The sequence below is a fragment of the Lissotriton helveticus genome, chromosome 2_1 (assembly GCF_964261635.1).
Source record: "Lissotriton helveticus chromosome 2_1, aLisHel1.1, whole genome shotgun sequence".
Taxonomy (NCBI): domain Eukaryota; kingdom Metazoa; phylum Chordata; class Amphibia; order Caudata; family Salamandridae; genus Lissotriton; species Lissotriton helveticus.
In genome coordinates, this window is record NC_136059.1 from 1,101,106,352 (window position 1) to 1,101,121,052 (window position 14,701).

Genomic DNA, 14,701 nt, shown 5'->3' on the forward strand with positions numbered 1-14,701 from the left:
AAAAAAAATTGCTTGCATTAAAAGACATGTCCATCTGAGAGGCCTGAACATCTCCTGACAAGTCAGTTGGACACATCAAGTCATGCTGCCGTAAAAACATGGCTCGGCTTCTGGACCGGGCCACAGAGCTCAAGCCATCCGTCTTACGGCATCACAGACCAATCGAGAAAAAGTCTTGTGTGTTCTGGTATGCTTACAACAGTCAGTTTATCCAATTCCCAAATGGCATGACCTTGGTGTCCTAGGAGGCACATGGCATTTACTGTGAAGCAAAACCATTCTTGCCCATGACCTCCAGTCATGGGAGTTCAGTTTGGGGGCTGAAGCAGTAACAAACAATCTCTGGCGACTGGTAGGAGGACAATAATTTCAGATCACCAAGAGAGGGTCTAGGGCACCTACCAATCTGTATGAAGTGTGCTGGAGCCAAGGTGGTCTTCTCTTGCACGCAGGCAAGACAGGTTCCTGTACAGCCTCCTTAAAAAGGAGCAAATGTACTGCTACTGAAGAACTATTTTGCAAGAGTTCCATCAAAATATTAAGACCTCTGCTCCTCAGTCAGCAAAGCCAGACCCAACGTTTTTTCAGGTTCGGGCAACACAGTATTAAAGAAATATACTTCCTCTGTCAAGGACCCCGAGATAAAGGGATGCCTTGTCCCAGAGAGGTATCTAGGTCACCAGCAATTTGTAAGTCAGCATAATTGACAGCATCACAGTAAGGAGGAGGAAGCAGACTGTCAGTCTCAGTACTACCATCCTCTGTGTACACACAATCCCCATTAAGCACTGTTATGGCATCTCAGTCAGAGTGAACAACTCCTCCATCCAGGCAAATTTCTGGGCCCTAGGAAAAGACTGCTCCTGGAGCAAGTTCAGACCTTCTTTTGTGACACACAGATTACTTCAGCTGATTTACAGGAAGGCGCATGTAGCGACTCAGTATGGCCAGGAGGTCTGATCCTGGGACAATGTTGTGGATGAAGACAGACAGAAGCAATTTCTTTTAGGCGCCGAGAACAGAACTTGTGGAGGGACCTGAGCAGTCAAGCCCAAAAGAGGGGACCCGATGCTGAGTGTCCCAGAGAGAATTGGAGCCTAAAGATGTCCAGCCTCGCTTTCAGAATGCCTTGGCCTGCGCGAGGTATGCAGATGGAAACTATTGCAGCTTCAGGGGACTAGGAAGATTCCAGTGTTTTGAAATGGTACAGTTTCCTCATGGAAAATGATTCTATTACAGGACCGGAGGCTTCAGATTATGCTTCTCAATCTTTACTGCATTAAACACAGCAGCCAATGAAAATGGATATTTTCATAAAAAACAGTAAAACAAACTTCATTTCCCATGAGTACACATGAGCATAGGCACGCCCCCACAGTCCATAAGAACCCCTTGCGTGCTCCCATCATCCTCTTTCTTTGCTGCTCACAAGTCAGAGTTAAGTGCACCTCCCCTCTGGTCCCCTCACTCTGCTTGTTGTTTGGGGTGCTGTTGGGGGTTTTATATGGTGTGATTGTATTATTGCGGGATCATCCGCTTATAAATGGTGATTGCGATATTTAGCACATGTATTTCGACATTCTTAGTGCTTGTTTGTAGCAATATTGCAGTTCTCTGACCTTGTTTCCCTTCATTCTCGGGCCGATCGGCTTTTAGCCGTAGCTGATCCCGCTGTGGAGCGCGCGCCTCGTAGCGCTCATAGAGACGGTCTCTGACCGGCAAGGGGCCGCAGCGCACTCCATTAGAGCCCGGTACCAGCAGCCTGAAGGCGCGCATGGGCTTCCCTGGTACGCCCTGACGTTCAGGCCGGGTGGCTCTCGGCCGACGCGCGGGCCCAAAACGCTGACCAAATTGGGCTCGTTTTTGGGCGACGTGCCTTAGCGCGATTCCCTGGCACACTGGAACAACGCATTTCACTCGTTCCACATACCGGCTTGCCCCTTGTGTGATCGCCAGTGCTGTTGGTTGTAAAATAGTTAAGGCCCAGAGTGTGCACACGCTCAGGAGACTTTGGGGCCAAGGTCACTGACCTCATTGATTACAGCTTTGCTGAGGGGGTTTGGGAAACGTTGCCAGAATTTAATTTATAACTGTGTGCCTTGGGCTGACCCCCCCCCCCCCCATTACCCCCCCAGGTGTAAGATTCATAGGGTGTTCTCCCTTGTATTTTGAGGTGTACCTCCACCATGGAAGATTGAGTAAAGTACCCAGATGAGGAATATGCAGATGGGGAGGAGATTGTTGATGGCCAGCAGGAAGCTGTCTTGGAGGACAATATTGTAGAAGCTTTGGATGCCTCGGTCCAAGCTTCAGTAAATCACGCCATGGAGACTAAGGTCCCTCAGACAGTGCAACAGGAACTTGCGGTGGCCCTACGCCCCATACGGAAACAACTTGAAGGTTTTGCGAAACACCACGGATATGATAAGAAGAAGCAGGCAGTCCGTTCTTCTTCCGCCGCTGGTTCGGCCGAGCAGAAACAGTGGCCGCATGCGCAATCCATGGCTTCCTTGCCGGCCAGAGAGGCATTAGACCAGCCCTATTCAGGTGGGAAGGCGAAGAGTAAACGGCCGATTTTGGTGGATACACATACCACCACCACCAATACTGATATTAACACGGACACTGACTCCTCGGAGGAAGAACCTCCCCCTCCCAAGAAGGCCAAGGTTGCCCCCAAGTCGGCGGAGGACAAGGTTGTCAAAACCTTTAGCTTTGACCCATCAGACATAGTACACCCTCGGTCTTCAGACTGGGTCCCGCCGCCGGAGGTCTCTGAGTACCTTCACGAAAACCTCAGGAAGAGCTTCAATAGGGAGGTTCGTAACCGACTGCGGTCGGAGTGCCCGCATCCAAATGTCCCGGACAGTGTAGCTGACACTCCGGAGATAGATGCCAGTATGTTGACCTTTTTGAGGAAGTTTTCAAAGGACCCCAAACGGGGGTTGGACCGGGCTTGGCGGGGCTGCCAAGATAAAATGCTTGACGTTGTGGGGCCCCTAGCGAAAATCCTGGAGATGGCCCTGGCGGCCAAGAAGGGGGCCACCCCTGTGGATCCGGACATCTTGGCTGGCTGGGCTCAGCGCTGGGCTCAGCGCGCTATTTGTCTAACAGGTAACGCAAATTGCGCAATCTCTTCGGAGAGGCGCAAGTCCTTGTTGCTCAGAATGGACAGTAACCTGACGGAACTCGCGGAAGCTGAACCAGGCCCCCTGGCTGGGGGTTGTCTCTTCGGAGACCGGTACGTTAAGGATGTCACTAAATATGTAGGGACATTCACCGCCTTGGATAAGGCGCAGAGTGGAATCAAACGCGCCCTCACAAAGGGTGTTTTCAACAGGGCCGGGCGAGGCGGGGGTCGCTCGTCAGGCCGAGGTTTCCAACGAGGCTCCCAGGGAGGAGATTTGGTCGCGGGCGTGGAGAGTGGGACTCCACCCGCGGTGGCACCTTCTATCCGTCTAGGAGAGGATTCAACAAAGGACGTTTCCAGTCGGGAAACAACAGAGCAAGTTTCAGTCACACCAGAATACCGGTGAGTGTAACAGATGTCTCTCTACTTCCATTGGGGGGGCGCACGCAGCATTGTCTACTACAGTGGCAGGCGTTGACTCAGGATGCTTGGGTTCTGCAAACCATTCAAGGGTTTCAGCTGGAGTTCTATTCTCACCCGACGCAGGCGTTTCCCCCGCCACCTCTCCATTTTTCCCAACTAGATCACAGTTTCATAGACGAAGAGGTGGCAGACTTGCTGCAGAAGGGCGCGATTGCTCAATGTCAGAGAGGCCCTCGCGGTTTCTCCAGCAATGTCTTTATCGTTCAGAAGAAAGGGGGTGGCAACAGGTTAGTGCTCAACCTCAAAGAGTTCAACCAGTATCTGACTTACAACCATTTCAAAATGGAAGGTATTCATTTGTTAGCAGATTTGCTGCAGGAGGGGATTGGTTGGTCCGTCTAGACCTGAAGGATGCATATCTTTCTATTCCGATTTTTCATCCACACCGCAGGTTCCTGCAGTTTCTCTGGAACGGCCGATGTTACGAGTACTTGGCTCTTCCTTTCGGTCTCTCCTCGGCTCCCTGGTGCTTCACCAAAGTAATGAAGCCGGTGGTAGCCTATCTCAGAGAAAGAGGAGTGCGGCTGATCATTTATCTAGACGATATCCTGATCATGGCGCAGGACCAGTCTATTTTGCAGCAACAGCTGACCACGACTACTTCGCTGCTTCAGGGCCTCGGGTTTGTGATAAATCTGAAGAAGTCAGTAGTGGTCCCGTCTCAGGTGATAGACTTTCTGGGGTTCACGATCAACTCCCTGACAGCGCAACTGTGTCTTCCCCAGGCGAAATTGAGGGAGTTGAAAAAAGAGATAGTGAAGTTGCTGGACAGGCAAATGGTCTCACTCAGGACGCTGGCCAGAGTTGTGGGGATATTGGCGTCGTCAATTCAGGCAATATTCCCGGGCCCTCTGCATTACAGGGCCCTCCAGCGCCTGAAGATGAAGCATCTTCAGAGGGGACTCTCGTACACGGACTCTGTTCCCCTGACGGACGAGGTTCGAACCGAGCTTCAGTGGTGGCTAGGCCACGTGGATGCCTGGAACGGCAGAGCGATCTTCGGATCACAACCAGAGGTAGTGATCGAGTCAGACGCCAGCAGATGGGGCTGGGCGCGCGCGCTGTGGAGATGTTTCCACAGGCGGCAAAGGGTCAACGCAAGAGCTCGAGCTTCACATAAACTGTTTAGAGCTGCTAGCAGGATCGTTTGCGATTTGCACGTTATCCCCGAAGCAGACGTCTTGTTGCATCCTCCTGCGTTTGGACAATGTGTCCGCAGTGAGGTATATCAACAAGTTGGGCGGCACGAGGTCCTCACTTCTAGTCCAAATAGCCAAGGACTTTTGGCACTATTGCCTCCAGAATCAGATATCGGTAATAGCAGATTACATTCCAGGACAAGCCAACCAGGTGGCGGACTGGAATTCCAGACACCTAAGGGACTACAGCGACTGGAAGCTGCTTCCCCAAGTATTTCTCTGGTTTCAGGCGAGTTGGGGTCCTTTTCAGACGGACCTGTTCTCCTCCAGATTCCCCGGTTCTTCAGCTGGAGGCCGGATCCGATAGCGGCAGCGACCGATGCCTTTCTGCAGGATTGGTCTCAGGGGATCCAGTATGCCTTTCCTCCCTTCTTGTTGATTCCCAGAGTGATGACTCAAGTGATCAGGCAAAAGGCGGAAATAGTCATGGTGACTCCGTGGTGGACGTCACAAGCGTGGTTTCCCAAGTTGTTGCCGTGGAGCTGCGATCGCCCCCGGTTATTACCGGACTTGAAGTGGTTGTCGCAGGGCCCTGGTCAGGAACAGCATCCGTTGCTGTTGGAGGGCAGGCTAACGCTGATGGCATGGAGGCATTCCGGGTGACAGTGGCATTTGCCGGGAGTTTCGAGCACAACTGCCGAGTTCATCAAACAGGCATGGGCCCCTTCCACCGGGAAACCTTATTCCGCAGCCTGGAAGAACTGGGTGGATTGGTGCGTGGGAAGACACCTGGATCCCGTGGGGGCAGAGTTACCCCAAGTTTTGAACTTTCTATCGGAAAAAGCGGCCGATGGTTTGGCGTACCGTTCGGTCAATAATTTTCGTTCTGCTATCTCGGCGGGGCATGCTCAGGTAGACGGGAAACCAGTAGGCATGCACCCGGTAGTTTGTAAGTTGTTGAAAGGAATCAGGGTAGCTAACTCTCCCAAACCCAAGTATACCGGTTTGTGGGACGTCTCTTTAGTGATTTCATTATTCAACAGATGGCCGGTTAATTCTCTCCTGTCCAGGAAGCAATTGTCTGCAAAATTGGCCATGTTGCTCTGCTTATCGTCTTGCAGAAAGTCTTCGGATGTGAGAGCACTCGACGTAACAGGTAGAGTGTTTACCCCGGAAGGGGTTTCTTTCCATATTACAGGTCGTACTAAAACATTGTCTCGACATATTTCTTATAATTCCTTTCCTGAAAATGAAAAATTATGTGTGGTCCAATGTTTGAAGACTTACGAGGAATGTACAAAGGCCTTGCGGCCGCAGGGCTGTACTCAATTGTTGATTGCTATTCAAAAGCCCTTTAAACCTGTGGTGGCTGCCACTATTGCCAGATGGCTTCGCTTCATAATGAAAGAAGCAGGTGTTGATACACAGATCTTTGGTGCTCATTCAGTAAGAGGCGCTATGGCGTCAAAATCATATGGTTTGGGATCAAGTATCCAGGATATCATGCGTTGTGCAGATTGGTCTTCTGAGTCAACGTTTAAAACGTTTTACTATAAGCCGGTGGGAGATATTACTTCAGTGGTATTTACTCAGCGTTAAACTAGCATAATCTGAAGCCTCCGGTCCTGTAATAGAATAAAAAATTTGCTAGCATTCGCGACAAGAATTTTCAATTCTATTAAGGACACAGAGGCGAGGATTATCCCACCGGCTTAATGTACAGAATGTAATAAGCTTGCCCACCCAATTATTCAGTGATTACGGTGGTGCTATTTCCTTTATTGCAGGATCTGATAAGAAGTCGGATTGATCGCCGTCTGATGTCAGGATGTTAACCTGAAGCTGTTCTTCCACGTTGGAGGAGTTATGATTATTCAAGTTTTGTTGGACTTGTTTCGCCTCAAAGAAAGAGGATGATGGGAGCACGCAAGGGGTTCTTATGGACTGTGGGGGCGTGCCTATGCTCATGTGTACTCATGGGAAATGAAGTTTGTTTTGCTGTTTTTTATGAAAATATCCATTTTCATTGGCTGCTGTGTTTAATGCAGTAAAGATTGAGAAGCATAATCCTCGCATCCGTGTCCTTAATAGAATTGAAAATTCTTGTTGCGAATGCTAGCAAATTTTTGATTCTCCTTCCTACAGCGTTTTTAGGTCGAGCAGACTACTCTCAATGCGTGAGCATTGAGAGTCTGCTACAGACCTAATGTGGCCCGTATTCAGGAGAGTGGACAGCTACCAGACGCGCGCTTTGACGAGGTCAGATTTCACCTCGGGAGCGAGCGTCTGGTAGCTGCGCATGCGCAAATCAAATCCCTTGCTCACACACACACACAGGCAGCCCCCACCCCTCTGCATGCACGCACACACACACACACAGGCGCGCGCATGCACACGCAGGCATACGACACACATACAGGCACACATAAGGGCACACTATCCCCTACCTCGCATTCTCTCTCAATCACACAGTCACGCATGCGCACACACATTCCCACACGCACACACGCGCGCACACACTCCCCCACCCCTCCCAGGCATACACACAGGCACGCACGCACTTCACTTCAGCCCTGGGCCCCACTCACCGACTGCGCTCTTCCGGCGGGCTCCTCTCGCGCTCCGCGCCTCACGGAGCATCTCGTCTCCTCTTCACAATCGGGGCTCCCTCAGGTCCGAGGAGCCCCGCAACAGGCGCAACACTCCTTCTCCCCGGCCCCCTCCTGGGGACCCGGGCTGATTCGGACAGGCAGGGCGCTCCATGCGCCGGCAGCTCGCGGACCTCGGGAGGCGGGACTTCTGGTCGGCCGCGACCGGATTGGCCGGCCGCGACCGGATTGGCCGGCCGGCCAAGAGCTTCCGGGTCGCCGCGGGACTTGTATTTAATATACAGTCACCCTTCTTCCCTCATTGTCGTCCCCCTCCCCCAGCTGCATGCCTCCAGGACAACATACGCAGTAGATCTTGGATTTTGGCAGCACATTAATCATGTGCATCAGATGATGGCTTAGCGCGATAAGCTGAAAAACAGCTTGTTGTTATTGCTGTTGGGGGACACGGTAACCCGGGACCGGACCCGACCGCACCGGCCGAGGCTGATCTTTTTTAGTCCTTGTTAATTTGTAGCAGGCTGATGAAGCACATTAGAAGACAAGGCGACTTTCAGTGTCCCGAGGCATTAAACTGGCTATAACAGCTTTGCCGTTCTGCGATTACAACGCCCCTTTAATCAAAACTTCTGACCTGTGCGACTCCCGCCTCTGTAGTAAATATACGATTCTCCAGGAGTTTCCGAAGTCACTGCGAGGGCTTAAGGGAACAGAGAGCATCACCCCCCAGGACACTACCCTTTGATGCACAACGTTCACTAGTCAGGCCTATGGTCCGAGAATGGCTTAACTTATTCATGTCTGTATGTTTTCAGAGCCTCAAAGTGATTCAACTCAGGCACTCAAGCGCTATGTAAAGCCCCGAAACAATAAATTAGCCGTGTTCATCTTTACTGCCTATCCCTCTAGCTGTAGCCCCCACAAAACCAGTACCGCTCTGCTCTGTACACTACGAATGTGAATAAACAAACACATGTCCCTGGAGCGGGCGCCGTGCACAGTGCTATAGTTAATTAGCGAGGCAGGCCACACCTGGGATTTTTCATCAGAATTCTAGAACTTGTAGCATTGGTTTTATGCTGGGTTAAATACGACTCTGAGAACCAGATTGTAAGAAAAACGCCCGGACTGCCCTAAATAGGCTCGCGTGGACCTAGGAAACTTGGCAGCTGACGGGTACCTTCAGTGCAGGTTAATCTGTGGTCTGCAGAACAGTTAATATTGTTATTTCAAAGTTGTACTGTGTAATTCAATACATAAAAATAAATAAATGACCTCGTGCATCGTAAAGCACATTTTTTGTTTCCAGTAGCTGAGATGCCTGTCACACGAGCACTTACTTCTTTGATTTAGGTTTAGGCGAGCTCAGCTGGCGCAACGACTTGGGACTCCCCATGCATGACTCTAGCCTGGTTTTGTATCGTACCACACATCGCGAAACCTTTCACTTTGTGCATTAATCATGTGGCCCACAAAAGCAGCAGCTAACTACATTCTATAGAAAAAAAAAATTGCTTTTCTTACCGCTACTGTACATCGTGAGTACTTTCACCTTGTGCACTAAGCTTGCGACCCACGTTAATTAATTAACAAAGACACATTCCGGCAGTCGCTCCTCCTTAACCCTCGGTAGTGCATATGCTTTTCACAGTATTGGTGACTGCGCACTCACACATTGCTCACTCACAGTAATGTAGCCCACACATACTGCACCCTCACACACACTGCCCCCTCACACATTGCGCACTCACTACTTTAGGCCACACACACTGCACCCACACACCCCGCACTCTCACACACCTCGCAACCTCACACTCTCTCATTACACTGTGCCCTCACACACTGCCCCCTCACACACTGACCCCTCACACACTGACCCCTCACACACCACGCACTCACACATTGCGCACTCACATTGCTCACTCACACTACTTTAGGGCACACACACACCGCACAATCACACCCCTCACACACGGCCCCCTCACACACTGCCCCCTCACACACTGCCCCCTCACACTACTTTAGGGCACACACACTGCACCATCACACCCACACCCTCACACACCTCGCACCCTCACACACTCATTACACTGCCCCCTCTCACACTGCACCCTCACACACTGCACCCTCACACATTAGCCCCCACTCGTCGCCACCACAACATCACTCAGCGCCACCACAGCATCAACAACAACTGGTTCAAATATGTTCTCTCAATGTTTCAAGCTTTATTTCAAATGTCACAATAAAATGTTAATATTTCACTTCTGTTCTTGGATTTTCGGCACAATAAAATACACTGAACATAATCTTCACAACAGTTATTTACAAAAGTTTAAGCTATTGCCATTATAAATTACAATAAGTATTAATTATTAAAAAAAACATTGATATTTGTAATATCAATACATGTAACTCACGTAAATACAACACATTGCATTACAAATGCTATAGGTGTCACATTTGCGAAAGTTATAACTATTGGCATTGTAAATGACAAAGCTATTAATTTCGCTATTTTCAAAACCAACACATAACAATATATAAATGCAATTACAATACAATACAATAAATAAAAAAATTGTAATTTACAATACCAATAGCTCAAACTTTCCTAATGCGAGACCTATTGCATTGTAAATGCTTGTTCTTTTTGTGGGAAGATCTGTTTGGAGATCAGAAGCTCACAGGTGACCTGCCTGTAATTAAAAGGCTACTCCTTGGAAAGTCCCTTCAGAACTAGAACAAAAATAACCTGGCCCGCTGCTTGCGGATAGCCTTCGGGGGCATTGGGGAACAAATTGCAGGTAGCGTCACGAATGGTCAAAGCGAACATGTGACATGCAGACATCATGCGGATATAATAAAGAAATCGACTTATGCTTGAACCCTTCAGAGTGGACATCTGATCTAGTGAATCTCGAAGCTTAAGAAAATTGTGAGTGAAGTACTGGAGAGGTTCAGTTCACGTCAACGAGACACGGACGACCATGAATTAATATTGGCACTATTAAATGCTATCCAGACCAGTCTCATGTTTCAGGGGGAAAATCAACAAGCCCCTGGGAAAAAAAATAATTTCCCCAAGATAGATCAATCAGCGAGTTAAAAAAAGAGTAATTGGAAGGGGAATGGATGGGATGGCACAGCCAGTGTGTTTGGGATTGAAATATTTAATTGAACATACCCACTGGCGCCAAAACGGGAGCCACAAATTTGCTCAACCAAACATAAGATGCTGTTGATTATACTTGAAAAGGGGACTGACTGCATGGTTATACTGCAGCACACATGCTTTTCTATTATTTCTAGTTGCACACTTATACAGCTCAATAATTAATACTGAGAGCACGCAACATGGGTCTGAGGGAGAAAAAAAAAATATATATATATATATATATATATATATACACACACACACACACACACACACACAGACATACATATACACACAAAAAAACAATAAAACGTGAAAAAGTCCGTCTGCAATACGTGATATGTCGCAGAACTGCAGAAGCATACTTCTATATAATAAACCTTACTATGTAAACCCATTGAAACAAGTATTTGCCAGCTTAATAGTACAAAAAGTCACCAAATATCACGCAAATACCACAGCTGTACGTCCAGTGTGTAACGCGGTTCCCAACCAGCCAACCCTGTTTTGAACTGGAGGAGAAAGCGAAAGCAACTCTAGATTGCACGTGCCTCCTTGCATTGGAAAAAGAATAAAAGTTTCTGGATTGAGGGAAGAAATACATCCGGCCTTCTTACCCAACAAACAAAATTATTTTGAAGGTACGAACAAAAACAGCTCGGGATCGTGTCCAGTTGCCTAAATAATTAATCACCAAAGAAAAGAACAACATGAAACACTTATAAAGCGTACGGCTACAAACAGCCTTTATTGCGCGAAATGCAAAGCCTGGTCCCTGGCGACGACCTTTGACCCAAACCTCGAGTTCACTGCACGGCGACCAATCAATACTAAACAGGTAATAAAATGAATTCATCCAACGCGTTCGTTTTGTCGTACCTTCTCCACAACAAAAATCCCAATACTGCTTCACATTCTACGATAAGCAACCTTATTTGCGCGCTGCACTTAAAGCCTCACTTACCAGTGTCCATGGCAACCCCCTCCACCAATGCAATATGAATATGGCTTTAAAAATTCACCCCCTCGGGAACGCTGCCAAGAACAGCAGCCAACGGTTGATCCTGGAGTGAATGAACCGAACAGCAACCCAGGAATCCGGTTCTCGGCTGTCAGACCGGAAGGGGACAAACCTCGCAGCTCCAAGCCCTCCCCCTCCCTTCACCATGTTTTCTGTAGTGTGTGAAACAAAGAAGCCAAGCAGTCAGTGTAGGACTGAACTCGGCTCCGAGCAAACCGTCGCTCCTTGCAATCCATGCCAGCTTTAGCATTCAGCAGTTCAAATGCAGAAAATAACGTTGCAATCTGAAAAAACATGTTTGCATGCATCCGTTGTAAAAAAATATATATACATACCTTATGCGGGCTGGAGAATTTCACTTTTGGGTTGTTATCTATTTCCCACAGACCTTCGTTGAAACCCTTTCTTTTATTGGGTTTAGCATATCTCTCTTTGTTTGGCAAATATGGAAATATATCATTCGGGCCCAAATATGCTCTGGAAAAAAAGAAAAAGAAATCTTACCTAATTGGGGAGATGCAGAAACCGAAAGCTAGTATTCAGGCAGCATTTACAGTTGCACGGCACGAGAGGTCTTCGTGCGCAACAGAAGCTCCTCCTTAAATAGTCCGTCAGTATTTCACTACTATGCACTTTGCTAAATTTTGCTTACCGTTCTCCAGAAATTTCTGACAGCACACGATGCAAACTTGTAACTATAAAGTGAGGTCTGAATATTAGACACATTTAATGTGAGACCCAATTTAGATTATGGGCTAGGGCTGTGGTGCCACGGAATGGGCGGGGCAAGGGCAGCGTCGTGCTGGCTGTGCTGCAGGTGTTCAAGGACCATCCATGTCCGACTGTCCTTGCAGTACCATTCCTAAACAAGCACTGGCAAAGTCAACGGTCTGGCCTTCGCAATCTAATGCAACGCTTATTTTGTTGTTGTTGTAAGCACAAGCAAAAAATAAATAAACAAGACACAACCACCAAAAATGGCAGCCATATATTTTCAATAAAAAATAGATTACAAAAATAATTACCATTGCATATAATTGTAATAGGTATGAAAGGTGGTTCGTTGCAGGCTGCTGGAGTGTACGCAACGCACAGGGAAGCGAATGCGAACTAAAGAATGGGGAGTGCACCATCCCATAACCCAAAAGGAATGATTGGTTTAGTGGAGGGGGGGGGGGGGGGGGGGGAGGGTCAGAGTACAATAACACGCAGACTGATGGATCTTCACTACAGACACATTACAGCACACAGGAGGACCACCATCTTGCAGTCACATGCACAAAGACCCAAAGAGGCACCACTACTTAGTGTCAAGCAACACAAGTCAATGACACTATAAGGAACCGAACAGACCTTTAAAGGATTTTTGATGGCATAGGAGGAACACAGGGCAGGGCAAAAAGCCTATAGCCTTCAAAGATAATTGTGCAGTCACCATCACTAGTACCCGCATTGCCTGGGAGATGGGGGTCTTAGTCCGGCTCACTCAGGTTGGAGGTTTGATTGCTAAACAGCACAGATAAAATGCTGAGCACTTCCTGTGGTCTCTCAAATTCAAATTCTGTGGGGCGAGCCAGAAAAAAAACCATACAGAATGGACCAGTATAATTTTTCCAATCCATACAATCCGTGGTGCCCAAACCTTTTCGACTCATGGCTCCTATGACCTAATGCCTGTGGCTCCTTATTATGTTACTTTTTTGGAAGGTGGGGGATGCAAGCCTGGCCTCAAAGTCCTTCCATTTATCTCCCTGAAAATAACTGGGATGATACATATCAAGGTATTATAATCATAGATGTAAACCTCAGTGTTTCTCAGACTATTTTTCCTTATGTTGATAAACGTTTGTAAACAACTGGCGCAAGCGCAGAGCGGAGCAAGCAAGGGAAGGAGTGGACACAGGAGGGAGCTGGAGAGAAAATAAAGCATCTAACAAAAAGAGTTCCTTCTCCTGGGAGTAAATAATGCTTAAGATCCCAACTGGGGGATGATTTGCAATAAAGGAATGGGTTGCAGTGTTACGCTGATTACCAAATTTACAACTCAATATGTATGGACCATAAAGATATCATTAAAACCATGAGGCATACTTGTTAGTTGAAACATTTTCATACATTTATTAGAATAAGTAATCTTAGATAGTAGTATGTACAAATCATATACACAATTTTATTCACACATTTAAAAAAGGTTATTCAAGGAATAATTAAAAAACATTTAAAACTTCACTAATTTGGTACTTAAACATAAACATTACATAATCCTATTCATAAAACAAAAAATTGTTACAAGAACGAAATTGTCGACGCAGCGTCTCGGTGCTTTTTTTCTATTCTGCACCTTCTTCAAGGACTCGTTCACAGCTTAATATTTTCTAGAAAACATATAATACATATCGTTAGGTCCAGATTTTTTCACAGTTGCACTTAGATTTATATCGCATGTTTAAACTGTTTTCCCTCTATTTGGTAACCCCGAACACTTAGCAACCCCAGATCGTACGTTACTATATTCTCATATCTTTAGCGAGAGTATAGTGGATTATTGTCATCACTAGTCTAGTGTTCATGTCTTGGTTTTATTTTCTTGACATGAATAGGCAAACGATTAGCTTTTCGTGCCACAAAGATTTTTTTTCTATATTATTGTTATTATTCTAGGCCATTATATTCAGTATTATTCTTTACAGCCCATCGTTGTCTTTAACTTACCCAGGTTTAGTCTTTCCTGGTTTCATTGTTATAGGTATTTCTGAGCACGTATCCCTCTGCTCATGTTGCTTTCATTCTTTACTACTATAGGAAAGATATGTCTAGTTTTAAATTAGCTCTATTTATTCAGGGAGTGTTGTATTTACGAGGAGCAGTCATGTGTAACTCTACCTTGTTTCTGTGATGTGTTGAAAAACTTTCCTCGGGTTTTAAAGAAAATGGACCAACTTCAATCCTATTGCAAGGATACATTTATATTATAAAGGTGGTCTCTTTGTTAGTAAATTACACACATTCCGATTTGTCAGAGATTTATTATTTTTATTTATCTAACATTCTCTCCATCTCTAATCGGTTTTGCTACTTCAAATTAGCCAGGTTAAAAATCATCACAGTTAAGTTATAATTTCTCTAAGGTGAAGATTCACTTTTGTGTTGCATGTGATTGTC

General features: G+C 46.9%; 1 protein-coding gene across 4 annotated transcripts in view; it reads right to left on the reverse strand.

Moving 5' to 3' along the window:
* PSIP1 (PC4 and SRSF1 interacting protein 1) overlaps nt 1–14,701 on the reverse strand; it is a 546,371-nt gene that overhangs the window by 402,913 nt on the left and 128,757 nt on the right. For 2 of the 4 annotated variants that reach the window (XM_078675914.1, XM_078675912.1), the window contains exon 4: nt 11,875–12,016. In XM_078675914.1, the coding sequence (XP_078532040.1) occupies nt 11,875–12,016 (142 nt within the window). Of the gene's footprint in view, nt 1–11,482; nt 11,633–11,874; nt 12,017–12,043; nt 12,084–14,701 lie in introns of those variants that run through there. The other 2 variants (XM_078675916.1, XM_078675915.1) reach the window with 2 other exon arrangements.